General features: G+C 49.0%; 1 protein-coding gene across 2 annotated transcripts in view; it reads right to left on the reverse strand.

The window, feature by feature from the left end:
* The window catches only part of DCTD (dCMP deaminase), a 46,180-nt gene that overhangs the window by 9,306 nt on the left and 9,384 nt on the right, over nt 1-27,490 (reverse strand). Inside the window, exons 3-5 of one of the 2 annotated variants that reach the window (XM_077761854.1) lie at nt 15,765-15,881; nt 14,336-14,432; nt 12,964-13,038 (exon numbers count right to left, since the gene is read on the reverse strand). In XM_077761854.1, the coding sequence (XP_077617980.1) occupies nt 12,964-13,038; nt 14,336-14,432; nt 15,765-15,881 (289 nt within the window). Of the gene's footprint in view, nt 1-11,658; nt 13,039-14,335; nt 14,433-15,764; nt 15,882-27,490 lie in introns of those variants that run through there. The other variant, XM_077761860.1, reaches the window with a different exon arrangement.

Below are 27,490 nucleotides of genomic sequence, written 5' to 3' on the forward strand. Positions count from 1 at the left end.
TCGGGTGGGCACTTCAGAACGTCACCCAAACTCAGGAGACGGTTCACCACCTACGTCACCCCCTGGTGACCACACGTGGAGGCGGGGGTGGCTGGTTTCTGTTTTGTTCTTTGTTGTGTGAAAACACACATAACCTAAAATTGACCTCTTAATCATTTCTAAGTAGGCGGTTCAGTAGCACATTCGCTGTAGTGAATGCAATCTGTAGCACCTTCCCACCTTGTGAGACGGAAGGACATGGCGCGCAGTGGAGACTGGGGGTGGGCTGCCGAGAGGGCAGGGGGGCAGGGGAGGCCTCCCTGAGGGGCAGCGAGGGGGGCGACCGGATGTCCCGGGAAGGGAGCGCGGGTCCAGGAGGGAGCAGCACGTGCGGCAGCGCGGCCTCGATGGACGGTTCCAGAAACCCCGCAGACACCAGCAAGGCCGGAGCACCGGGCTCCGCAGGGCAGAGCGAAGGCTGGACCTGCGGCCACGGCGGGCAGCCACGGAGCGCGGGGGCCGCGTGGCCCNCTCACCCGGGTCCGCCTCGCCGGCTGGGGGGGCCCAGACCTGCGCGCCCCTTCTCCGCAGAGCGCGCGTCCATATGTCTCCGGTGACAACGGTGCCCTGCGGCCCGCCCACCAAGGCGGACTCACCGGGGCCGTCGGACTCCGGGGGTCAAGGCGCCAGGCTCGCGTTNCAAACCCGCTGCCGTCCGGTTCCCCGGCCGCGCCCTGGGGGCCTGAAACAACTCCTCCTCCTCCTCCTCAGTGAAACGGGGTTGCCAAGGCGCAGGCTGCCCCTCCCTGCAGGGTCCTGGGATCGACTCTTGGGATCCGCTCTGGCCTTGAGATCCACACCCAAGGCCGCCAACCCGGGGAGCCCGGAGCTCACGCCTGGCGTCTCCACCCGCTGGGCCTGGGCACTCGGCACCTGCCCGCCTTCCCCTGCGGCCTCCCCGGAGGGTTCCGTGCGGGGGGGGGCGCATGCTCCGCACTGAGTCCTTTCCACAGCCATGCACCCCCTCACCCAGGAAGAACGTGCCATGTGCTTTGAAATCGGGGTGCTGCTGCCGTTGGAGAACCCCGTCTTGGGGTGCAAGGGGACACGCGTGTCACAGTGCCGCTGGGTCCTTCTTCCCTCTATTGCACAAGCTGGAACTTCACTTCCAGGGAGGACGGCGCTACACCGGCGCGCAAAGGGACGGATCCACGTGCGTGTGTATTTTCATCAGGCACTTCTCACAGGGGGGTGAGCAGAACCGGCGACGTGGTCGGTGTCGGTCCCAGAAATCTGTGGGCTAAGGGAGAGCTGCGCTGCACCCCTTCCCCGAGCCCCTGCTTGCCTCTCAGAAGCCAGGGCTGCGGGTGGGGGGCACTGGACTCCCCTCCCTTCCTGCCTCCTCCAGTAGCACGGAGGACTCAAGGTCACCAAACATGCCGAGAACACGCTCGCGGTATGGAGTTTCTTCTAAGCAATACTTTTCTGATGCATTTCATTAAGAAATTAAATAGTTACTCCATTTGAACTCTCATTAATAGATATTAAATGTTGCTTGTTATAAAAATGCTAATAAATCATTAGGTTTTTAAAAAATTAAACCACCAAATGGCTAACAAATTAAATTTGAATAATTAAGTCTGATATTCCTAGAGAGGGATCGCAGGGGGTGGTGCATTAGAGAACCTGTTTTTATTTTGTTTGGAGTTAAACAAAAGGAGCCCGTGCTGACTGCTGGCTCGCGCCACACCGGCCCCCTTCCAGAAGGCCATGAGCATCTGCGAGGCAGCTGCCTGGGCGGAGGCTGCCGTTCGGAGGGTGGCCGGGCTACCTGGGCTGCGGGGGCTGCGTCCGTGACCTCGGCCTCATTAGTCCTCACTCTAAGCAGTCGCGCTAATCAGTGCAGACACGTGTTGTTCAAGTGTTGATGGCTCTGTCGCTTTCCGCCTCTTCTCGGCCTGCCGCAGGTAATTAAGAGCGCTGACGCTACCACAAAGATGGCCAGTCAGCCTCATCTGGAGTTGGAGAGGAAAGCTATGGTCCCCACTCCACAAAAAGGAGGCAGGAGAGAAGCAGGGGCCATTACCGGGATGGAGATTTCATTAGAACTCAGAGCCACCTTTCCAGCAGCCTGCCTGAGTGGCTGAGACACTAGCACCAAACACTCTATCCTCTTGAAATACTTGATTCAATTCCCAGTCTTTTATTAACAGTTGAACCCAGGGGTGCCTGAGTGGCTCAGTCGGTTAAGCGTCCGACTTCGGCTCAGGTCATGATCTCATACTTTGTGGGTTCGAATCCTGCGTCGGGCTCTGTGCTGACAGCTAGCTCATAGCCTGGAGCCTGCTTCAGATTGTGTATCTTCCTCTCTCTCTGACCCTCCCCTGCTCACGCTGTCTCTCTCTCTCTCTCAGAAATAAAACATAAGAAATTTAAAAAAAAAGAGTTGAACACAGGGGCATTAAATAAGAAGAGAGTCGGTGATATTCTAACTTGCAAATCATTACGGACTGTTTCATACGTTCAGCTACAGCAAACCACCTGAGCCTGGTGTATATCAAGGTTGGGTCTATTTTCTCTTCTCTTAAGATGAAGATATGAATCAGACCTTACCTACTCACTGCAATATTAGAGGAGATAAAATTACAGGTGAGGGGGAAAGGATCAAGTCTTTAATGCAAAAAAATCTCAGTTAATGTCACCCAGGCCAAGGAATGCATAAAGAGAAAGGGGCAAAGCCAACAGTGAACAGATTCTTCCAAATGCCCATCAGGCCGATGCCACACTGTCATCAAAGTAGTCAGTTCTCAAAGCATGGTCCTGCAGGGTCTTTTCCAGGTTCTGCAGTGTCGAAACTAGTTTCTTTTCTTTCTTTCTTTCTTTTTTAATGTTCATTTATTTTTGAGAGTGAGAGAAACAAAGTGTGAAAGTGGGAGGGGCAGAGAGAGAGGGAGACACAGAATCCGAAGCAGGCTCCAGGCTCTGCTGTCAGCAAAAAGCCCAACATGGGGCTCGAACCCATGACCTGAGCCGAAGTTGGACCCTTAACTTACTGAGCCACCCAGGCACCCTGAAACTATTTTCATTATACTACCAAGATGTTATTTGCCCTTTTCGCTGTGTTGATATTTGCACGGATGAGACAAAGCAGTGGTGGGTAAAGTGCTGGTGAATGAACCAGGGCAGCGGTGCCAACTTGTGCTAGTACTGTTCACCACTACACCCTGGGGGAAGGGAAGAAGAAAGAAGAGAAAAGGCCCGTTTTGCTTAAGAATGTCCTTAATGGAGCCTGAAAAAGGTATTACTTGTACTTAATCTTCAATCTTGAGTCTCTCTATCATTCCCTGCAAACCCAAAAGCAGCGATGAAAAGCACTCATTCGGTTGCTGGGTTGTTTGAGTTGCAAGCCCAACTAGCCTCTCGGCTCCTGGAACATGTTTGCTGGAAAGAAAAACAGACACACTGTGGTTCCTCAGCGTTAGGTATACAGAAAATGTTTTCTTGAAAATGAACAAAGTAAGCCTCTCACTTCAAGGAAAATGAAATGATAAAATCAAGCTTTCAAGATAAAATGCAATTAGAGTTTTGGAGAACTTGTTATCTGGCACTGAGCTTGACAGTTTCCCAATACTTAAAAGACTTTTCTAACGAGATCAGCTGTGATATTTATATAGAAGTGATTTGGGGATAGTGTACAATAAAGTGTGTCAACATGTGGAAGATCTACCTACCTAAGTGAACCAGCATTCTCCAAATGGCCAACGTTAGTATCGTGCATGGGTAAAACATCAATTCGAGGTACAAGATAGATGAGTGAATTTTAATGTAAGATAATAGGAAATGTTCGCTGATATGGTTTCAGATTTTACATAGCAACTCATTTTTTTTAATGTTTCTTTATTTTTGAGAGAGACAGACAGAATGTGAGTGGGGGAAGGGCAGCGAGACAGGGAGACACAGAATCCAAAGCAGGCTCCAGGCTCTGAGCTGTCAGCACAGAGCCCGATGTGGGGTTCAAACCTGCCAACTGTGAGGTCATGACCTGAGCTGAAGTTGGATGCTTAGCTGACTGAGCCACCGAGGCACCCCCACATAGCAACTCATCTTAAAGAAAAGTACCATTTATCAAGTTGTGGTGTGGTATCGAAGAATATTTACAGTTTTCTGAAAAGGCTATTAAAATGTTCTTCCCTTTCCCAACCACATATCTGCACGTAGTGGGACTTTCCTCATAAACTTCATCTAAAATATGCCCACGGACAGCAAGTGCTCACAGAAAGGAACATCTGTTTTCTATTAAAACTCATTTAAAAAGACGATGTAAGACATCGCTACTCTTTTCACTAAATAGCTTTTATTGTTCTGGAAAAGAGTTCTTTGTCACAGAAGTATGTTAACATGTAAAGGGTTTATTATTGTTATTTGAAATGAATGAAAAACATTTTTAATTTTGTTTTAATCTCTAATATGGTACATATCAATAGCTATAACCTACAAAAACAAAAGTGTTTGGGGGTCAATATGGTTTTGAATGAGGAATATGCTAATTTTCTTCCCTTCAGATGAGAACTCTTAGGATTTAGTCTCTTCGCAATTGTCCTGTATATCATATGGCAGCATTACCTAGGGTCACCATGCGCCCACGATAACCCTCCTACTTATTTATCTTGCCCAATAAGTTTTAAGAGTGAAGAGAGGCCCTGAGACCATAAAGTCTGAAAGCTGCTGCTTCTAAGGAATCTAGCATAAGGCAACAGGAGAAGGGGGCGCTCTTAAAAACCCCAGTGCCAACCGTGGAAATGTTCCAGGTCAAAGGAGCTAAAGAGACACGACCACTAGATGTATCTCCAACCCTTGGATTGGATCCTGTACTTTGGTGCTGTAAGAAAACTATGAAATCAACCCAACGAAACTGGAGTATGAATGGTAAAGTATTGCAACATTAAAGGTACTGACGTTGATAAATATACTGTGGTTATAGATGAAGATACTCGCGTCCATGGGAAAAACACACAGTATTTAGGAGCCATCTTACCCTCAAATGGTGTGTGGGGTGTGTGTGTGTGCGTGTGCGCGCGTGCACGCGTACAGTGTGCATGTGCTTGTATCCCTTTTTTATAGTTCTGCCCCAACTGAGAAATGAAGATTTTTTTCTTAAACAGGAGTTTGAAAGCCGACTCAAAGGACCCCAAAATCCCCATGACGCAGCCATCACTGCCCAACTCAACAAATACCTTAACCCCTAATATGTGAAAAACAGCTGCGTAACTTGCATAATCCGACTACTAGGCGACGTCTTCCCAAGCAAGGTGTATACAGTGCCACCGTCGTTACTACCATCCCCTCCTCCCCCGCTTCTCCCCTGCGGCCTCCACTGTGGACCCTGGAACGCAGGTTCTGAACCAGCCTCGCTTGCAGCCGAGGGCGGTCACGTGATCCGCGTGTGGCCAATGAGACAGAAGCGATGCTTGCTGAGGCTTCTGGGAAAGCTTCTGCTTTCCGGATGAAAGAGACACGCCCACCCCACCTCCCGTCGCCTTGTTCTTGCTTTGAATGGGGACACTTGGCGCTTGACAACACAAACTGGCGGACATGATGCTAAAGACAGCTGAGTGCACGTAAAAAAGCGCAGATCTTTGCGGGCATCACTGAGCGACCGACCCGCTCCACCAAATGCTTGCCTTTGTATTTCTTAGTACGTGAGGACAAAATTTACTGTGTGTTGAAGCCACTGAGAGTCAGGTGTCTGTTACTTGCAGCTGCACAGGCTCCTGATGCCTGCTGGTTCGGGAGAAAATGGGGAAGAGACAGCAGAATAAACAGGAAAGGCTGTATACGCCCTGCACGACTGTGCAGAGGAAGCAATCCCGTAACAAAACGCCCATTAAAAACGCGGACCAAGTGGCATTTTTAACAATACCAAAGATGTAACAATGTTCATGAGCAAAAGTTAAAATAAAGAACCCCTGCCCAACGGTAAGCTTTCTTTGGTGATTTAAGACCTGAAAAGGTCAAGCCAGCTTCTAATCAGATGGGTTTAAATGGAAACCTCCTCTGCAGGCATTCTGCCAAGAGTGTGTATTATTGCCAAATGCCAAATTCCTAATTCAAACCCACATATAAGAATGCTTAATCTGAAACACTGAAGTTTAAAATACGACATTTATTAAATAGTAATCTCCCCTCTCTCTCAAAAGATAAATGTGCCCATTAACCCTGCATGCTAACAGGAAGATTTCTTACATTCTATTTAACCATTTTTTCCCCAAAACATTCATGAGGAAATCAGGACAGAAAAAATAATTTAGGAAGTGGACTCCTGATCATCTGCTTCACTGAATTAAAGTACAATCAGGTTCCTAACTTTTAAACAGAAATATTAAACATGGGGCCGCTGGGTGGCTCAGTTGGTCAAGCGTCCAACTCGGGCTCAGGTCATGATCTCACGCTTCACGAGTTTGAGCCCTGGGTGGTACTCTGTGCTGACAGCTTAGAGCGTGGAGCCTGCTTCTGATTCTGTGTCTCCTTCTCTCTCTGTCCCTCCACCTCTCCTGCTCTGTCTCTGTCTCTCTCAAACAATAAACAAACATTTAAAAAAGGAAAGAGTAAACATGTATATTACATCCCTCTGAGTACTGTACATGCAAACACGTGCGTGGAGTGGGAGGCAATGGGGTACAAAGATACACAACACACAATACCTGCTCTTGTGGAGTTAATCATCTCGTTAGAGCAGGAAGAGAGCAACATGAAAAGTTAAATGAAGTGTTTCAATAACAGTTCTAGACAGTAGAAGAGATGTCATAAAACAGTGCACAATTCATTGCCAAAAAGATTGTTGCTGACAATAACTGCTATAGAATTTCAGAGAAGAAAAAGGTGATTTTGAGCCGAGGAAAGCCTGGGGAGACTTTAGAGCAAGCAGGATCCCAGCTCAATCTGAAAGATATATAGAAGTCTGTGGGTGGGCACAGGAAGTGTGTTAAGAGCCTCTCTGAATGCTGTTAAAAATACGACATATATACTATATATATATATATATATGAGCACCTTCAGGATGCTTGGGTGACTAGTATAGGAAGGGAGGCTCCCAGGGACTCAGGCAGTTGATGCCAGGTTGTAAGGAAACATCAGGACATTCAAAAAAAATTTTGGCCAAAAGCGGGAAACAACCCAAGTGTCCACCACCAAATGAATGGATAAACAAAACATGGTGTGCGGTGGAATATTATTCAACCTTCAAAAGGAAGTTAGTTCTGATACGTGCTACAACACAGATAAACCTTGAAGGCATTATTGGCTGAGTGAAAGCCAGTCACAAAGAAAATTCTATGTGATTCCATCATATATAGGATGTACCTAAGGGATTGAATTCACAGAGATGGAAAGTAAAATGTGGGCTGCCAGGGGCTGAGCGGAAAGGGGAAGGGAGAGGTAATTGTTTCGTGGGGACAGAACTTCAGTGTTGGAAGCCGAAAAGAATTCTGGGGATGGATCCTGGTAATGGTTGTGCGATACACATGTACTTAATACCACTGAACCAGGCACTTTAAAATGGCGAAGATGGTAAATCTTGTGTTCATTAGACCATATTAAAATATGCATTTGAACACGAAGAGAGAGTTGGGTGGCTGAGTTGGTTGAGTGTCCCACTCTTGATTTTGGCTCAGATCATGATCCCAGGGTCGTGGGATCCAGCTCCGTGTCAGGCTCTATGGTGACAGCTCAGAGCCTGGAGCCTGCTTCGGATTCCATGTCTCCCTCTCTCTCTCTGCTTCTCCCCTGCTCACACTCTGTCTCTCTCTTAAAAATAATAAAGATTAAAAAAAAATTCTCCTTCTCTCCCTCTGCCCCTCCTGTGACTCCTGTGCACGCACTCTCTCTCTCTCTCAAATAAATACATACATACATACATACATACATACATACATACATACAGAGAGAGAAGAGCAGCCAGCGAGTAGAAGCAGGCACTGGGAATCAAGGAGCGCGGGGCTGGAGAGAGACCTAGCCGTTGGCTACAACAAGCAAGCGCAGCATCCTTTTCAGCCTCCAGGCTTGTGAGTCCCCTGGGCTCCACCTACTAATTCCACTACTGAGCAGGGAGCAGGTAGTAGAAAGAACCCGTCTCCCAATTTTCTTTGGAAACATTGAACTCAATTTAATTATGGACCTTTACAATCCTGTTACATCTTTGACCTTGGAGAGGGAGTAAGAGCCAGACCCCTGCAGACATTTCACTTCTGGCCCCTGCCTCTCCCCCACAGTCCTTACTCAGGATGTGGACACTAAAAGTAGACAACTCAACCCCAGAGAAAGTGCAGGTCATGTCCGCAGGGCACCGGTACAGGGACAGCAGGTGTAAATATTGATTTACTTAAGTAAACTCGACATCCAGCATGGGACTGGAACTCACAACCCTGAGATCAAGAGTCGCACATTCTTCTGATCGAGGCAGCCAGGTGCACACAGCCCCCCTTTTTTCTTAATACTTGGGTAGCGTTTTTTCTCGCTTAGCAAAGAGGGAAACAGAGCCGGCTCAGCAAGATGACTCTCCACGCTGTCGCACCTGTTCAGGCCTGGCCCTCCAGGCTCCCAAGCGGCTCCTCAGGGAGGGCAAAGTTCTGTGTTTGGGATTTCGGGAGCCACCACATGACAAACCTGACTGGCTGAAAGTTGAGCCGACCTTGGGTGCCTCCATCTCCTTGTGGCCCCATTTCATCAAACAACACATTGAAGAAGTTTTAGAGTAGAAAAGAAGAAATGGGCTGGAACAAGCTTTGGAAGTATGAATGCGGTATGCTCTGTCAAGTGGCTATTAACAGTTCCTTTGGATTCACCAATCTGTTGAGTTCAACTACAGGAAAAGGTTGTATGTGAAGGTATGTCAAGTCAGCCTTCGTGTCTCTCATCATTATGTGAAAAAATAAAAATACTTTTGTACTCTTCAGATTGTCTGGATTGTGACAGGGTATAGACAATGTCAATGCTAAGGCTCATTATTAGAAGCATTTCAATGTGGAAGTTACCAGCTGGTAACAGGGTCAGTGGAAATTAAGGGCACATTGGTAAGAAAACTTGCTAAGGACATAAATTTTTTAAATCACTGGATGAGAATTTACTCCTTATATCAACTTAAAAAAATTTTTTTTGAAAGAGAGCATAAGTGCACAGGTAAAGGGCAGAGAGAGAGAGAGAAAGAGAGAGTGTGTCTTAAGCAGGCTTCATGCTCAGTGCTGGGCCCAATGCATGACTCTATTTTGTGACCCTGAGATCACAACCTCAGCCAAAATCAAGAGCTGGACAATTAACCTACTGAACCACCCAGGCACTCCAACTTTTAATTTCTTTTTTTTTAAAACGTTTCTATATTTTTGAAAGACACAGTGTGAGCATGGGAGAGGCAGAGAGAGACACACAGAATCCGAAGCAGGTCCAGGCTCTGAGCTGTCAGCCGAGAGCCCAATGTGGGGCTCGAACCCACGACTGGAGATCATGACCTGAGCCGAAGTCAGAGGCTTAACACACTGAGCCACCCAGGCGTCTTCCAACTTTTAGTTTCTAATCAAAAATAGTCTTTGGTGGATCAGGGTATAGAACCACTTTTTCATTCAAAATACAGATGAGCACAAATACTGTTTTCTTCTGGAGGAGCCACTTTGATTAAGTCAGAAAGTAAATGAGGAATCCGAGTACCAGGAAAAAAAAAAGTTGGCAAAGTTGGGCTTCATCAAGCGAACAGTTCTACTATTCTATGACCTAGCCACCTGGGTCATCTCTAACTATAAATAGCAGCCACCAGAGAATCCACCTGATGCAGGCACTCAGTAATTACTTACAGATGCACATACTCATGGTGAAATGGCTTTGGATCCCTCCAACAGTTACGAAGGAAAAACAGGGCGAGCTTTAGGTCTTTTCGGAATTCTCGGGCACCCCTCAACTGGTAGAAACATGCTAAGCTTTTCCCTGTAACTGTGATCCTGGGTCCAGTAAGTCCTGGGCCCAGGGTTATTTTGCCTGCCTCCGACAACAGTGACCCGTTAATTCTAGCCATTGGGGGGGCACTGGACCCTTGAGCTCGGGTCCTCCCACGGAGTCCTGGGCAAGGCCTCCTGGCTAATAACTTGCTAAAATTGCCGTTTTTTAAGTGGCCTTACCTTAAAAAACAGAAACAACTGAACCATGAATATTAAAGCTTCCTACCAGGGTTACAAATAGAGAGCTACCTTCTCTGTATCCTTGGGCCCTCCTGCAATGATCTATTCTTCGACCTAAATATTTTTAATCCTCAAGTGGATATGGACATCGGAAGATGAGAAGTTATGCCCGGCATGCTGCAAGTTTAGGTCACTGGACGTGCCGGCCTATGTTTTTATTCAAGTTCCTCTCAGTTTTTCTTTATAGGCTTGTTCCTTTGTTCTCCTCATTTGTAATTTAGGAAAAGCTGGCCAGTATATTATATCACTTTCACTGCTGGGTCTTGTTGGGGTTCAGAAGTCTTTAAGGACAGACTTGTTAAAAAAAAAAAAAAAAAAGAAGAAGAAAAGCATAAAATATGTCAGGGAAATGGAGTTCCTATAATTTCACTCACAAATTTTGCCTTTTAAATGTAGGTCTCCTGATGACAGTTCTGTGAAAGATGGCTTCCTTATTGTCATTTATTAGCCGTGACAGACAGCAACATGGCTCTCAGATACAGTCTCCCTTTGCCACAATTATCCAGTAATGCCCGCAAGGCAGAGGACTGCTCCAAACTCCTTCCTTCTGGAATGCTTCTCCTGAAGGCAACAGTTCAAAGCAAACCTCTATTAACTGGAACACTGACATCTGCAGAATTCTCTGGACATGAAGCTCCCACTACTCCTACGGTGATACTAGACACTAAGACATAATTACTTACAGTCCAGTCACCAGGAAATCAAGGTCAGCGCCCGGTCTAGATATGAAGCCTCACATACCGGCTCGGAGGACCGCCACCACACAAATCACCCAAGCACAGACTGTCCATAGATGTACTTCCTCCTTAGCAAGGATCTTTCCTTGTTAAACCTGCACCAGCAGGGGGGGAAACATAATTTTTTCCCTTGCTAAAATTCAATGTAGCCAATGGGACGAGATACAGTATCAAAATGAAATAAATTAGATGCACTCCTGGCTTATTAGCCTCCAGACATATTTACGAATGTGACATAAAAATTACACTCTTCACTAACAGGGCTCACAGCTCATAATGTACAGCCACATAAAAACCTACTGTATTTCCCATCTTTAAGTGTCTTCACTGATTTCTTTCTTCTACGTACCTGTTGGTTTATGCATTTTAGAGCAGAGGGCAAGTGGTTTGGGAAAGAGAAGAGAGAAAGAACAAATGGGGAGGCGGGGGAAGAAGAGATTTAGAAGAGAACAGGTGAAGACAGCAGAAGAGGNNGGGCCCATCGGACGGCCAGGACGGCCTGCCTGAGACGAGGAGCAGGGCACTTAGAGAGGGGTAAGCGAGCTTTCTTGACACCTTCAACTCGGTCCCTAAGGAATCATCTCCCGACAACCCCGGGGAAAACACCCGTACCTCCAACTGTTCTCCGAGCACGAAAACATATGCAGTGTGTTTCAAAGACGGTACAGAAACGACAGGAACGGAGGGTTAGGCACACGATTACACCATAAAAACGAACATACTTCAGTGTGGTGGATTTTAATAAGAGTTTAGTAATATTGGTAAGCAGCCAAGTTACAAAAACGTCCTAGAATACAGAGTGCAAAACCTCAGAGACAAAATAAAAACTCACGAAAACATAAGAGCGCTTGAAAACGGTAATAATCTTTAAGGCTTAGAACGCGTTTTTCTCAACAAAGCTACGGAGCGTGTCTGATAAAAACTAAGGGCGAGTAAAGACAGGCGCACGGCCACGCCCCCGCATGCCACGCCCCCACGGCCACACCCCCCGCAAAGCCACGCCCCCGCGGCGCGGAGACAGAGCTGTGGCTGAAGGCCGGGCGCCAGGAGCACTGAGGAGCTCCCGTTACCAGTAGACCTGGAGTAAACGGTCTCGAGGCAGGCTGGATTTCCTCCCACCTCACTAACAGGGTAGGCATGAATTTATTCCCTGGTTGCAGAGCAGCCTTGGACATGGACCGTGTTGGCACGGGGAGGAGCAGCGACTCTTCCGCACGACGGGAGCCAGCTGGGGCGGCGCGCCACCTCGGTCCCCACGACGCTGATGCCCCAGCAGGCACCGTTTTGGGGGCGAACAGGAACAACTCATTATTCAAGGAGCTAATGTAAGAGCTCTGCGTGAAGAACGCACAGAAAGTAAGAAACAAAAACAACGGGGGTCCCCCCGCCCCGAAGAAGAACGCGCCACTCCCCCGTGGGTGGCAGGACAGAAGCAGAGAACGCATCCCCGTCTCGTGTGCTCATCACTCCTCAGGGCAGACGCGCCCTTCTGCCTAGGATTTGTGGGTGGGTGGATGGGGGTTTCAACTCCCTAAAGCAAGTCTTCTGCATCAGCTACTGTCATGTGGGTCCACGTTTTTTGTTTTTTTTCCAAGGGCGCTACATGTTCTGCTTCATTTGGGCCAGATGTTCAAATCAGTGTGTCTGATCATCCTGCCAGTAACACAAGAGCAATTATTTATTTGTCCTTCTAGCACCTGTAGCGCGGGGAGCAGCTGTGGAATCAGAAGAGCCACCAGTGTCCCGGCAAACGGGCACACATAGGGGAAGGCACCCCACTCCTGCCTTGTGCAGCAGGCCATCTACAGGCTTCTGTCCTTTAAACCCCAAATCAATGGTTTAAACAGATGCAGATTCCATGTGACAAGAGAGACCCGGGAAGATTGGAGGCTTTCTATTCGTGAGAGGTCTACTTTTGCTGTCCTGGCTATTAAAAAGTTATGTGTGACTTCGAGATGAAAGGCATTAGCAGCTTCTTAGAAGAGGATAATCCCAATCTTTTGGAGATTTAATGAGATGTAACTCACTGAAGCTTCTGGCTCGGTCTGCTGTTAATTGAATCAAAGTCAATGACAATCTTGCTGCACTTTGGTGTGAATTTCCTAAACACAAGAAACAAAATATATAAAGATATTATCCAGTGAGTAGTTTAAAGCAATTTGTTTACTTTGGCTTACCCTACATTTTCTGCGGGGAGGAGACAATTTCCCGGGATTCACTTGATATCTCTACAGGAGCCAATTATAGCGCACCGTACTGAGAGGGACACGAACCAGAAAAGACTTAAGACCAAAAAAATGAGGCATGGGGTGGCTCGGTGTGCGCGTTCTCCAGCTAGCTGAGTTCATCAATTATCAGGGAGTCAAAGGATTTCTAACAAGTTAGCTGCACAACATGACACCTGATTACTAGTTTTCCCACCAGATTTATCTTCCTTCCTAGGAAATTTCTGCAGCCAAGTTGGAATGGCTCAAGAGCAAAAAAAGAGCAAATTTTCTTTTGCCTCTTGCACACACAGCAAAGCAAACCAACCAGCTTTCATGCGGAGTAATTTTCAAAGTCACATTCTAAAAATGCAGAAGCTAAATAAACCCACTATATGTATTTTACTCCTTGATGTACCTTCTTAAAATACTTAACAGGAAACTGTTTGGGGACTGTGTTCTTTTACAAACCGGTAAACGGTGAATATCTAATTATGATTATTATGAAAATAATCTGCATTTAAAGTCTCATTAAGGCCTAACAGTTCAAGAGATTCGTCACATAGAACCTCTATCCCCAGTGATGAAGAGAAGTATGTTAGGCCAGAGCCCTGCTGCTGATCACAAGTGCTGCAAAGGCATTGCTTTGAAAGCCGTCAGTCTCACAACAAGTTTCTTACCATGAATCGGAGGTGTTGAACTTAGCCTGCAATAAAACATAGGTCCCAATCCTTCCCTAGCAACAATAAGTAAAAAAGGCGAAATAACTTCAAACCTCAACTTAAAATGTTGTTGTAAAAAGCATTCCTGGTGTTTCAACCTGGTGGGCTACTTTCATCCTAAATTTTCAATGCCAGAGTGGTTGCATTTGCAAAATTCACGTAAGTTGAATGTGAATACTGTGACACCTGTGAAGTTGTATCTTCTCCCTACTAGAATAATTTTAGTCCAAACCCCAGAAAGCTACTGCTACTTAAGTGCAGTATCATCAGTCAGACCGTCTTCAGATACTTCTGTCACTGCTCTTACAAATCTACCCGGAGAATAATCTTGAGATCCTCAGCTCATCGCATGTAAAAAGATGTTTCCAAGTGTGGAAGTCAGGCATCACGAGTAGAAATTAAACAGCAGCCGAGGTCAAATGTTTCTTCATGAGGCCTTTCAACGACCTTGACCCCCGGCTCTTCCTGCTTACCTGAAGGCCACCCCAGCCATGTCAAAAAGGAGCCTCGCGGCTTTCGTCTCATCGCTATCGTGGTACTTATCAGATATGAAAATAACTTCTTTTATACCTTCAAAGGCAACAGTGAAAGAAGTCCCATTAGCATTTGCACAAAAAGATGCCGCAACAGACGCGCAGAAACAGACTGAGCCCCGGAATGTCTCCGGTTCATCACCTTTTCCCAGTGTGCTCGCGCACAATGTCCAGTCACTGAAATACACATCGGCTGCTTTCCGATATGGCAGAGGATGTTATATTTAATCTGCCCTCCAGTCTTTATAGATTTTTTTTAACAAATGCAAAGTAAAAACGTGTCAAGTGGTCGAGCCTTGATCCGATTAACAAATTTTCTTCACTGTGGGCAATCAAATATCTTTAGTCACAGAACAATTTCTCTTAACTCAAGAGGCAGATGGATGCAGGGGAGTGGACAGTGGTGGCAAAAGTCCCAGGTAAGTGCCATCGTGGTTCCCAGAATGGTTCTGCAAACAGATTCCAGCCAGCCGCACGGACAGCAGATCTATCTGTTTTCTGTCCTGTCCCGCGGGCGGGGCTCACCGGAGGGCACCTGATGTCCCACCCTGCTCCTCCACCGGCCTCTGAAGGGACCACAGGAAGCTGGGTCCACGTGGGCTGAGGAAAACTCCTGGAGGGGCGCGCACCGCCGGGGACAGAGCCCACGACGTCCCTTAACCGGGGCGGCCTCTGAATCTGATATGGCCAGACGTCTTCTCCTCAGAGAACCCCCCCCGGCATGTGATAAACAGCCCCTTTAAACCACACATCTGGCTAACATGGTAAGTCTTTAAATCTCAAGCTGAGAGCTTTATGGAGATAAAGTGTAGCTGAATCTTAGATGTGACAGTATGAAAAAGGTGAAATATTCAGAACACAATGGTGTAGATTTATGGTAACTGTAATGTAAGGAAAACTTAAAGTAGTACCGTTCGAGTCTTATGACATTTATATGCAAAGAAATGTTTAGGTCCTAAAACATCTACCATATATTAATCCAAATTAAAATTTCAGAGACGGCCTCCCAGCTGACCTTGCTTCTGACAGAAGTTCATTTCTCTCCCTCCCCCTAATCTATGCACAGTGTGTCAGAGAACAGTAAATTGACAGTAATTGTATGCAATGCCGGTGTTGTTTTTTTTGGCAGCTTGCAGTTTAAGAAGTTGCAAACTAAATTAAAAACATGCTAAGAATCACAGAGGATGCAATTAGTCTTCGAATACCTGGCACCGTTCAAAAGCAAAACACGGGAAATACCTTGCAAAATTGATAGTGCAATTAATTTCGATCTCAACTGTAGCAGTTTAAGATCAAGCACGTTCGCAGGGAGCCGCCGATGGGCAGGCAGCAATGCAAATGTGACAGAGGGGACCGGCCCGGCTCCTACCTGCCTGGATGATGAGCTTAGCACATTCATTACACGGGAACAAGGCGACATACATGGTACAGCCTTTCACATCAGCCGAGTTTTTGTTCATGATGGCGTTCAGCTCGGCGTGGCACACTGCGGTTGAAAGAGAGAGAAAAACTTACATCACAACTCAGGAGGCACGTACTCGCACTGCTGAAGCATTCCGCTTGACCCTTGGAAGAAAACACGTAGAACAGACTCAATTTAAAAAAAAAAAACTAATTATGCAAACTACTGAGAATAACAGATGAGGGCCATGTGGTCTGATAGGTCGGCTTTTAGTAGTAAAACCAGTCATGGCTGCAGCCCTGGGTCTGGAAGCACCTAGCAGCCAGGAGAGGCCAAGGTCAAGTATCTCCACCCACCCTAAGCACGGCAATAGCTCACGGCCCCACAAGGCCCTGGGGTATGGAACTGTGCACAAAAAATGGCTCATTTGTGTGTAGATCCGCACACGCAGGGACGTTCGCTGGGACCACTGGGAGGGCAGGGTGCAATTTTAAGAGCAAGGGAACCAGGAAGTGAAGCCACGTATTTCTGTCCCGAGGATCGGCCTCACCTCCTGAATCTCGGCCCACATACACACAAGAGACTTGACGGCAGACAAGCGGCGGTTTCTCGTATGAAGAAAAACATTCATCCACGTAAGGGAACGTCAAGTTCTTGCTACACAGGACGTTCCACCAACGATCCCCTAACAGTGATCTGGGGTCATCCCCACACTTGTCTCAGTTCAAGGGTACAGGGAGCACCGGCCTCTCCTCTCCCGCACTCAGAAGCTCATCCTGGTTGGCCAGGTGTTGCCACCACCTAATCTACAAGGGTGCCCTCTCCACAGGGGAGTGCTACCCCCAGCCCAGATTTCGTCCAGAATCCCCTCCCGCTCAGTAAGGTGGCTCTCGTCTGTCATTACGGAAGTTTCTGGGTGCGTCGCTAAAACTATATATCACGATCTCCTGCAAACTCGTCTGCACTCGTCTGGGGCGTGGCCTGGGATTTGGGTTTTTATGAGAATCGGCCGCATGCTTCTGCACAGACACGTTTCGGAAACCCAGCATTGCACAATCCTCTGGTAACCCCAGGGGAACTTGACACACACTAAGCACACAAGTGCGAAAACAAATGTTTGTTGAAATTAATGACAATCTGGCCGTGGTCCAAATCATATAAAACTGCCTGAATTATAAATATAGGGGCCCTCTAGGGGACCCCCCCGCCAACACCCTCTCCAACCCACCAACCTTCTACACTTCAGACCTTCTTCTGGGAGTTCTGAAGCTTTAAGTGAAGGGCAGCCTTAGCTCGTGGCTCTTGCACACGTTAGCTGTGACATACCCAGCCCTCGAACCCATGTTAAATGCCTCCTATGGCTCAGGCAGGATAAAGGCCCTGGCCCACCTTCCTCCCCAGGCCACCTGTTTTTCGGGTACAAGTAGAATTGCAATGCCTGCCCGTGCCCGTGTGCTGGGCCCTCTCAGGAACTGCTGGGGAGGGCTCCTTCTAGTCTACGAATGCCACAACTAAGGTCTTGGTCACGTGCGTGGAAATGAACAGTTCCCCAGCACTGTAAGAAATTCCAAAAAAAAAAAAAAAAAAAGAAAGAAAAAAAGCTGCGCTTAATCAGATCATAGCCCATTAGAGAATAATCCCCGCCAGCCACAGAGGGACCTGGGCCACTCTCCCTGACATGCCAGGAGAGAGAAAAGAAAGGCTCCCAGTCTCGGTGGCCTTGAGGACACTAGGCCTCAGAGAGGCCCCGTAGCCCCATTTACATCCTTACATCCGGTGACCTAGTCATTCCCAAGCTGGGATTAACACTGCTCCGTGTTAAAAACAATTAGATGTAATTGTTTCTTTTATTTCCCCCTTGAGGGCGGAGACCAGTCTTCTAGGGTCTTTGTAGCTTCCCCAGAGTCCAATGCGGGGCCATGAACATAATGGGTGTTAAATATTTATTGAATGACTAAAGGAGGAAATGCAGATTCCAGTTGTTGATGGTGACATTGGGAGATGCAGAAAGTCCTCTTAAATTCAAATATCAGAAATATGCTTTCCCATCTAATAAATATTTTTTGATGGTGTTGGTATTAATATTCAGAACTAGAGTTTCCGAGTCCATTAGGAAACACTGTTCTACTGCCTTCATTTGAATCTCTAAGAATGGTGACCGAGACTCCAACTGTCTTCCTCTAATTCATCTGAGGCAGTTTGGGGACAAAATTTAACATCGTGTGGTCTGGATCCAGTAATGAAAATTACCATATGAAGCAGACTCTCTGGGGGACGGCCCGGTATAAAGGGTGGTCTACGGGAAGAAAACCCGGGGTTGCAAACAGACTTCTTTCTCTTGGCTGCAAAATCTCAAGAAGCGAAATACAAAGCTTCTTGTTAGAGAGACATGAGGTCTGCTGGGCAATATGAACAACTGAGTGTCAGGCACGCAGGAGACCCTTCAAAGGGACCATTCAGTCCCCAGTCCCACAGATCCCAAACTAGACAGGCTGAAAACAAAGCTTCAGTGCTCCATCCACACTTGACTTCTGTTGCTCATCCCTGTGCCCCCTCAAGTTCAGTCCTAACAGACGCCCCCTCCAGCCTTCTCCCCGGAGCCCCTGGCCCACCAATCCCACTTGATGAAGACCGGCTTCCCAGGCTGAGGAGGGAAACCCCAACCCAACCCAGGGAAGCCCCTGCCCAGTGATCAGCAACCTCTCCACATCTGTCTGTCTGATCCTACGATTGGAGACATTTCTGGCCTGGCATTGACCTCTGAGGTCCGTGCTCCCCACGGCCAAAAGCGCCCTGCATTTCTCTTCAAGACTGACCCACCAAGGAGGCACCATCTGGTGAGGCCTCAGGCCCACGCTCCGTCCTCCCTGAGGAAACAGGCAGACTCACTTGACTGTCCATTGGATTAGATTAGCAGAGGTCAGTCAGAGTGGAGTCTGAGGACTCTTTCACCATCAGATGACAGGCGACCGCCAAATCTCAAATCTGCTCCAGGCCACAAAGAGCTGGTGGGCCTATGAGGGGTGGCCCCAGGGCTTTGGCCAGCCTGCCTGCAGGCCCAGAACCTCCGAGAACCTTCCTGAACTCTCCGCCTCCCAGGCAAGGATGGAGAAGGGAGAGCTCTGGAGTCAGCATGGGGGTCAAGGCCCAGTTGCCACTTGAAGCTGTGTGGCCCACATCAAGGTACGGAAGTGCCCTTGTGTGGCAGGAAGAGGCGACTCCGAGAAAGCACATTTCCAACGAACTCAAAGAAGGGAGTTTTGAAATACCAAGTAATCTAATTTTTAGCTTTTTCCTCTGGTGTCCAGTGTCGTCCCTCCATCCACTAGAAGGGCTGATCTTCTCCGGGACAGACTCTCGATGGCAGTCACGAGCGTCCTTGCCTAAGGCCCACGGCAGGGTGCACGCTGCTCTGGTGGCCCTGGCCTGTCCCTATGCCGTGTCTCTCCATTACACGTGCACACGTGTGGACTTGGTCTCCACTCTGACCGGGCCATCTTCTCAGCATTTTCCTTTTGAGACGGAACTGTCCTGTCTACAAGTGCTAGGCTAACCTGTTTTTAAAATAATCATCTCTTGGGGCGTCTGGGTGGCTTAGTCGGTTAAGCGTCAGACTTTCACTTAGGTCATGATCTCGCGGTTCGTGGGTTCGAGCCCTGCGTCGGGCTCTATGCTGACTGCCAGCTCAGAGCCTGGAGCCTATTTCAGAGTCTGTGACTCCCTCTCTCTCTGACCCTCCCCTGCTCACGCTGTCTCTCTCTCTCTCTCTCTCCCTCCTAGAAATAAATAAAAATATTAAAAAAAAAAAATAATCATCTCTTGAGGCGCCTGGGTGGCTCAGTGCGTTAGGCATCTGACTTCGACTCAGGTCATGATCTCATGATTTGTGAGGTTGAGATGCACATCGGGTGCTGCTGTCAGCACAGAGCCTGCTTCGGATCCTCCACCCCCCTCTCTCTGCCCCTCCCCTGCTCTCACACACACTCTCTCTTTCTAAAATAAACTTTAAAAAATCATAATAAATAAAATAGCCATCTCATCTCTTGACTTAGTAATGTATATACAACTTGGAGTTTTCACTGAACCAATCCTTTTCAAACTGTAGGTCAAGAATAAAGTGTAGTGAGTTGCAAACAGCTTTTTTATCCTCCTTTTTAAAAAATTTTTTTTAATGTTTTATTTATTTCTAGGAGAGAGAGAGACAGCGTGAGCAGGGGAGGGTCAGAGAGAGAGGGAGTCACAGACGGAAACAGGCTCCAGGCTCTAAGCTGGCAGTCAGCACGGAGCCCGATGCGGGGCTCGAACCTACGAACCGCGAGATCATGACCTAAGCGAAAGTCGGATGCTTACCCGACTAAGCCACCCAGGCGCCCCTTATCCTCCTTTTTAATGAAAGGTTTGAAAGCAGAAGAGATCCGAATGTGTTCCACATGACAGAGGTTAAGCACCGTTCCTAAAAACTGTTTCAGGGGTGTGTGTGTGTGTGTGTGCACGTGCACACGTGCGCATGTGCCCTGCGTTGCCATTCAAAAAGCATGTAACTATGGAACCCTGTTGCCTCCTGTAACATGTCATTAGTATTTACAACCATGGGCGGGCGGGAGGTGGGGGAGGGAAGCCCTGATTTATAGAATCTGCTTATTTCGGTGGTGTGGGTATTCCCATGTGGCCAATTTCAAGCTCCCGACATGACAGAGTTGGGAAGAGACATGTGACCCGCTGGGAAAAGCCAGCTCCCACATACACCCCTGGACGGCCCCACCTTCACCCAAACCCAGCCCGTCTCCAGCTGCCGTCCGTGTGCGTCTGCTTGCCAGGCCCTGTGGGGGCGTCTACGTTTCTGTGGGTCCTTTTCTTTCTCTTGCCCTTCGGAGCATTTCCCAAGGTCCAGTCCCGCTCTTGGGTTTTTCTTCCATGGTCACTAAGAACCCGTGCATTTGTAGATTTTCAGACAGCAGGTCTCTCTGTAACACCCTGGAATCTCCATTTCCAGCCCAGGGTCCCAGCTTCGCCTCTGGCCTTGGCTTCGGCTGGTCTGAGGCTTCCCCGTGTCTTCTCTCCCTCTGATAAACACCCCACAGATCTCTGACAGCAATAAATGAAAGAATAAATTGATCTTGTCCCAGTGGCAGCATTTTTATTGTGCTGCCCAGGAATGACAACGTAGAGAGCTGCAGACAGGTGAGAGCAAAAATCAACCAACATGGAGAGGTTCTGTTCATGACCTTGAGATGAACGTAGTTTTTATATTTATAGTAGGAAGAGGAGCAAGTACCCAAACATACACAGGCCCTAGGAGGTACTCCTAGGATAGCTCAATTGTCCAAAAACAGGACAGATATTCCAACCATCTACCTAGAATTACTCATCTGTAAGTTATAAGCAGAAGAAATCTCCAAGTACACACATATTTGATAAGCACAGAGGATAACACACAACCTTTCAATTATTCTCAACATTGTTTAAAATGAAAAGAATCAAATGCTGGAAAATACCAGATTAATGCTTATAAAGTTCTTGATTGCCAGAAAGTGCACCTCTGTTTCAGGTAATTATAAGACAATTCATAAGCTGTGGTCTTTTTTTTTCTTTTCTATTACTAACTGTCAGAATTCAGAACTGCATTAACCTCGGACCACGGAGAAGAGGTTGTATAATTAGAAAACTGTATTTTTCAAATTCCCTCTTCCTAGGGCTTGATTAATCCTCACTGTCTCTTGTAGGCGGTTCTCTAGAAGTTTGACAAATTAACAGGATATATTCCATCCTGGCTAGATGTAAAAGACTCAACACTTCATAGACTTGACTTTCATCTCATTTAATACGAAGACAGTATCTGTTTTAGATAGCAGTATTATCAAGGTTACTTAAATAAGTTTAAAAAACAAACTCGAGGGGGGCCTGGGTGGCTAAGCGTCCGACTTCGGCTCGGGTCATGATCTCACACTTTGTGGGTTCGAGCCCCATGCGGGGCTCTGTGCTGGCAGCTCAGAGCCTGGAGCCTGTTTCAGATTCTGTGTCTCCCTCTCTCTCTGCCCCTCCCCCACTCATGCTCTGTCTCTCTCTGTCTCAAAAATAAATAAACTATACAAAAAAGATTTTTTTAAAAAACCAGAATAATGCTAAACAACGGCTAACTGCAGCACAAATAGTTTAGCGGTAATAGTGCGGCGCAAGCCTCCGTTCTCCGAGTGCTACCAGGATGCGATCAGAAATACTGGCCTGGACAAAAGTGGGAGTCGGGAAAACCAGGTTTCTCTGCCTGTTGAAGAAACTCTCCAGGCTGGTTAAAACTCACTGTTAGTGGTACAGGATTTTACTTGAAGCAGATTACTTCCTTGGGCCTGAGGGGTGTCCGGCACGGCTGACCTGAAAGTTGGGGAGCCTGGGTTGGCAGCTCCGTAGGGGCGGGGCGGGGAGGTTCACACTCAGAGCACCTGTTACACTCGCCAGGCTCCCACAGTGCCTTCCGCTGACACTCCCCAGGATGTACTGCGGGAGCCTCAGTAAGTCTCTGGGGACTGGGGCTGGGGCAGGAAGATTCGCCTCTACCCCCGGCTGTGAAGGCTAAGGAGGGGGGCGGGGGGGCCCACAGTACAAGCATGCGGAAGTTCTGCTCACCGACAGGACAGATCAGGACTCAAGTGTCAAGAAGGGTCTGCACATGGCCGTCCAGACTGAAATGGTGGAAGGCTTCATCCCGCAATTAATAATTGACATGGGGGCACTTAGGTGGCTCAGTGGGTTGAGCGTCTGACTTCGGCTCAGGTCATGACCTCGCAGTTCATGAGTTCGAGTCCCGCATCGGGCTTGCTGCTGTCAGATCCTCTGCCCCCTCTCTCTGCACCTCCCCTCTAGCACGCTCTCAAAAATAAATAATAAACATTAAATAAAAAAACCATTGACATGAAATGGGGTACCCAAGCTCAAAGTTGACCTATGCATTTAAAAAAATAACTCAATGTTATTTTTTTTTTTACAAGATATTCCATTTCCATTCTGATGACAAGGCTCTGTGTCATTACCTCTTGGGGCGCCTGGGTGGCCAGGTCGGTTAAGCGTCCGACTTTGGCTCGGGTCATCATCTTACCGTTCGTGGGTTCAAGTCCGGAGTTGGGCTCTGTGCTGACAGCTCAGAGCCTGGAGCCTGCTTTGGATTCTGTGTCTCCCTCTCTCTCTCTACCCCTCCCCAACTCACACACATACTCTCTTTCTCAGGAATGAATAAACATTAAAAAAAAACTTTTTAAAAATCTTTTCTTGAAGTTGCGGTCTACGTGTTTTTATTTCAGGGGTCGTACAGCATTCAGTGTCACTGAACCCCAGCACACCTCTGTCGGGGCTCAGGCACCCTCTTCCCTGTGCCTGAAGCCCCACAGTAGCGAAAAGTCTACGGAGGGCGGGGCATGTACCTCCCTCTCTAACAGATCCATTTAGGGAACTGGGGCTTCTGCAGCTAAAATGGAATTTCAACTACTTATTTCTTAATTATTGAAAGATACTCTGACAGGGCTCCATACATCACTGGCAGCCTCCAACGGACCTATCCTTCAAGTCAGTAATTTAACAAGAGAGTCTCCTCTACATTTAAGCACCCCTCAATCTACCACCCCTCTGGGTACCACCCCCAAATGTCATAAAATGGTCACTATTATGGCTACCCTGAAATCCAAAGCAAGTATTCTGAGAATCGAGCGCCCAAGCAAGGTCAAATCTCTGCCTCATCTCCCCTCCGTCAAGTTTCCACACCTATAAGGTAGCAACCGGACTCGGTAAGAGAGTTCTCCAAGGATGGGGCACAGAGGTGGGGTGAGGAAGAGGGGGAAACAAGTTAGAAGCCGACGGTCCCATCAGCGCCTGCAGACACCCTCCAGCACACAGGCCCAGCCACCCTGGACCACAGCCTTCCTCTCTGATGCTTTCTGGCAAGTTCCAGAGCCCAGCTCACTCTCCCGACTTCTCAGACGGAGCCTCCCTTTGTCCTGGAGGAAACAGTTTGAAACTGAAGGCATCTGGCGTATGTGTGTCCTGATGGGCTCTGGTCACGGCAGGAACGGCCGTCCCCGTCCCCTGTGGAGCTCAGACCTGCCCGGCGGGGGGCGCCCAACACAGAGCCCCGGACACCGAGCAAAAGGCTCCAGGTGTCAGTGAAGGAGCCCCGAAGAGGTCAGGGGTGGGAAGGGCCAAGAAACGAGGGGTTAAATTGGCGCCGCTGGTAGGCAGACGGGGAACTGAATCTGCGGGAGATGATGCTTCTGTGGGACAAAGCATCTGGTTACAAGTGGCAATGCAGAACAAGGCGGGTCCAAAGCCTGGGTGTGGCCTGACCGGGCACTGAAGTCCCAGCCTCGCTCAAGGACAAGCAGCAGTAACAGCAGCCTCCCCTCCTGTCTCACAGGGTCACACCGCGACCCGCGTGAGGAAAAGTGGCAGGAAAGAGCTCTGAGAACAAACGAGAGCTCTGCAAACGAAGCCACGTTCCCAAGGGTGGGAACTGGGCTTGCTTCCTGAGAACGGACAGCCTCGGCCCCAGCTGGTCCTCGTCAGCTGCCAGGAAGGGGGCCTTCGGAGCGGAGGTGACAGGTGGTGGGTGACGGGTGACAGCACTCGTGCCTCACCTGACCACGCCCCAGCTGACCCACTCCATGGGCTTGGAGGCAAACACCACTGCCCCCTGACCCACCTCCTGCAGCTCCTGGTCTTTCCAAGTCCTTCTATCCAGAGAATAAAGGAACTGGGCCTCACAACCTTCTGGCTTGGAGGGACACACGATTCAGGCAGAGACACGTTCATCATTACAGTCAAGTCCAAGGGCAGATGTACGAACACGGAGCAGCGATGAGGCGGAGGAAGCCAGCCCCAAGCCCGGAGACCGCCTGGAGTCTGCTCTGTCACAGCCCTGGGCCCCGAGAGAGGCCTCTGCTAGTGGAAAGTTCTGGCCGGGTCTGGGAAGGCAGACGTCAGTCCCATGCTTAGAAGGCAGCCAGGTCCCCCGGTGTCTGGTGTCCGGTGTCAGGGTGAAGCATTCACTTCAACCCCTGCTCGAACCTGCCGCAGGGATGGACGAGAGGCACCCAGTTCTCGGAGCCATGGGCTGGCCGGCTCTGCCTTCCCCTTGCTTCCACCCTGCACGTCCCCTTGGCCACTCCTCACAGACTCTGCCTCCCCCACCTGCTCGCTCTAAGACCCTGCACCTCTCGTGCGGCCTCAGCCTCCTGGCCTGTGGCATGGAGAGAAGACGACCCATGACATCACAAGGACATATGTCCGTGAGGAGCTCAGCATAGACCCTCTCCTTCCCAGGGTTGCCCAGCTGGGAGATGGGAGAACAGACGTGTCTCTCTGTCTCTCCCCCACCCCCACTCTGATCTCCATCCCTGCCTCTCGATAAGGCTGCTGGCAGCAACTTGCGGCCCCCAAGGGAGCCACTTAGCCCCAATGGTAGTGCTTAGGGCTAAAGAGATTTCTGACTGTGGTGTTTCCATTACTGACAATAAAAGCCCCCAGAACTCTAATTACACTGCTTCCCCATGTGCTGAGGGCACACAATCAGGTCAGAGGGAGGAGGCTGTAGAGATGCTGCATTTCATCGCTGGGTAAGCCAGGCCCAACTCCCGTCAGACAAAATACACTTTTGAAGCCTGAAATGTATGGAAGAACATGAATAGGGACGGAGCACCAATCGCTGCGTGACAGCTTTGTAATGCAAATAGGCACTAGAAAGATCCAAAGCCTCCCTCGCGTTAATAGTTTTCAAAGGGTAAACGGGGACCAAGCAATGAGCACTGGAATAGGAGTCAGGATGTGTGCGTTCCAATTAATCCCAGCTCTAGGAAGCCCGCCTCAGGCGACTCCCTGATGCAGAAAGTGGGGCTTAGCCGACCAGACTCAGGCCTGTGAGGGGAGAAGCGAGCTGGTGACCCTGCCCTACTTCACGGGGACAGGACGGGACTGCGACCCGCATAGCATTCTCTCCCCTCTGCCCTCAGCGTCCGAGCCCGCCCACCCTGTCCTCCCTACTTGGCTGACAGCCTTGCCTCCGGGTCACGGAGCTGTGATCTCTCACACCGCCACCTGCGGCTGCATGGCCCTCTCTCAGTGCCCCGCTCAGGGTCCCTCTTCTCTTTCTCAGCGGGGTCCCTGTGGGCTCCCTCTGCTGAGTTAGCCCTCCAGCAAACACGTGTGTGCTGCGAAACCAAGACCCAGGCCCTCCCCTCGCACAAACCCTTCTCTCGGCCCCATCTCCCATGCCGGCTGCCACTCTAACGTCTTTTTTTGGGTGACATTTCTATTGATCTATTTTGAGAGAGGGTAAGAGAGAGAAAGAGAGGCAGAGACAGATGGAGAGAGAGAATCCCACGCTGACAGCACAGAGCCTGACACGGGGCTCGATCCCACGAACCGTGAGATCATGACCTGAGCCTAATGAACCCAGCGTCTGATGCCTAAATGCACTGAGCCACTCGGGCGCCCCAAACATCCCACAGTCTAGGATGGTCCCAACCCCCTCCCCATACACCTGCTGTTCTGCCTTCCATCTGCCGACCCACTACTCCGTCAGCGCAGGAGAGAGCAGCATCAATATGACCTGTGTGTCGCTAAACCCCGAGGACATCTGTTAGTGGACGGAGCTCCATGGTTCCCTGAGAGGNGGTTTCCAGGGCAGTATCACCCCGATGCCACACATGCCCACATTGACGTCTCCAACCAAGGCCGCTGTCCCCACTCACACACCCAACTGACTATGTGACACTTCCACTGGGTATCTCACAGACACCTCAAACTTCAGGGGCCCCCGAACCTAGGTGCTCAGGCTGGGACTGCCCCAGGGACTGANCTTACCCACCTCCCCTCTCCCGGCCCCCAACCTCACCTCAGAACTCCGACCTTCACCTTTGCTGCGGAGTGCGGCCCCAATTCTTTCCCTCCCACAGAAAGGTCTAAGCGCCTCCTTCCCAAGGGCATGGAACCAAGCACTCTCTCAGCTAATGTCCTTCCCAGCCCCAAACCCTCACTAGCCCACCTTGACCTCCGGGAACCCATCGAGTCCTTCAGCTCGCAGCCTAAATGTCACTTCCTCAGAAAGGAATATTTAACAACATCTGTTTATTTCATTAACGTCTACGTCCCTCGCGGTTAGTCTGCAAAGTCCTTGAAAACACAGACCCTGTACATTGTTTACGAGTGCGTGGTGCTGGCATGGAAGGCACAGAGTGGATGCCCGGCCACAGGCGAGCATCCTCTGAAGAACGTATTGTGACATAAAATCTAGTCGTGACTTTTGGGCGTCTGGGTGGCTCAGTCGACTGAGCATCCGACTTTAGGTCGTGATCTCACGGTTTGTGGGTTGGAGCCCCGTACGGAGCCCGTTGCTGTTCGCACAGAGCCCACTTCAAATCCTCTGTCCCCTCTCTGCCCCTTCCCTGCTCATGCCTGTCTCTCAAAAATAAACATTTAGAAGAATAAATAACACAAAACATAGTCATGATTTTTAAAGAGGAGACAAGTGATTCAATAACTCCCCCATCACCAACCGACGACTCAAACCCATACAAGAACAGGTGATTCCTTAGTATTTACTTCAGTCCCTAACAAGGTGTAACTCACCCGCATGAGGAAAACCGACAGTGAGGGATTCCGCTTCCCCTTTTTCACCTAAACCCACAATTAATGGCATTTTGAACCAAGTCTTT

Source organism: Crocuta crocuta, unplaced genomic scaffold (genome assembly GCF_008692635.1).
Source record: "Crocuta crocuta isolate KB4526 unplaced genomic scaffold, BGI_CrCroc_1.0 scaffold90, whole genome shotgun sequence".
Taxonomy (NCBI): Eukaryota; Metazoa; Chordata; class Mammalia; order Carnivora; family Hyaenidae; genus Crocuta; species Crocuta crocuta.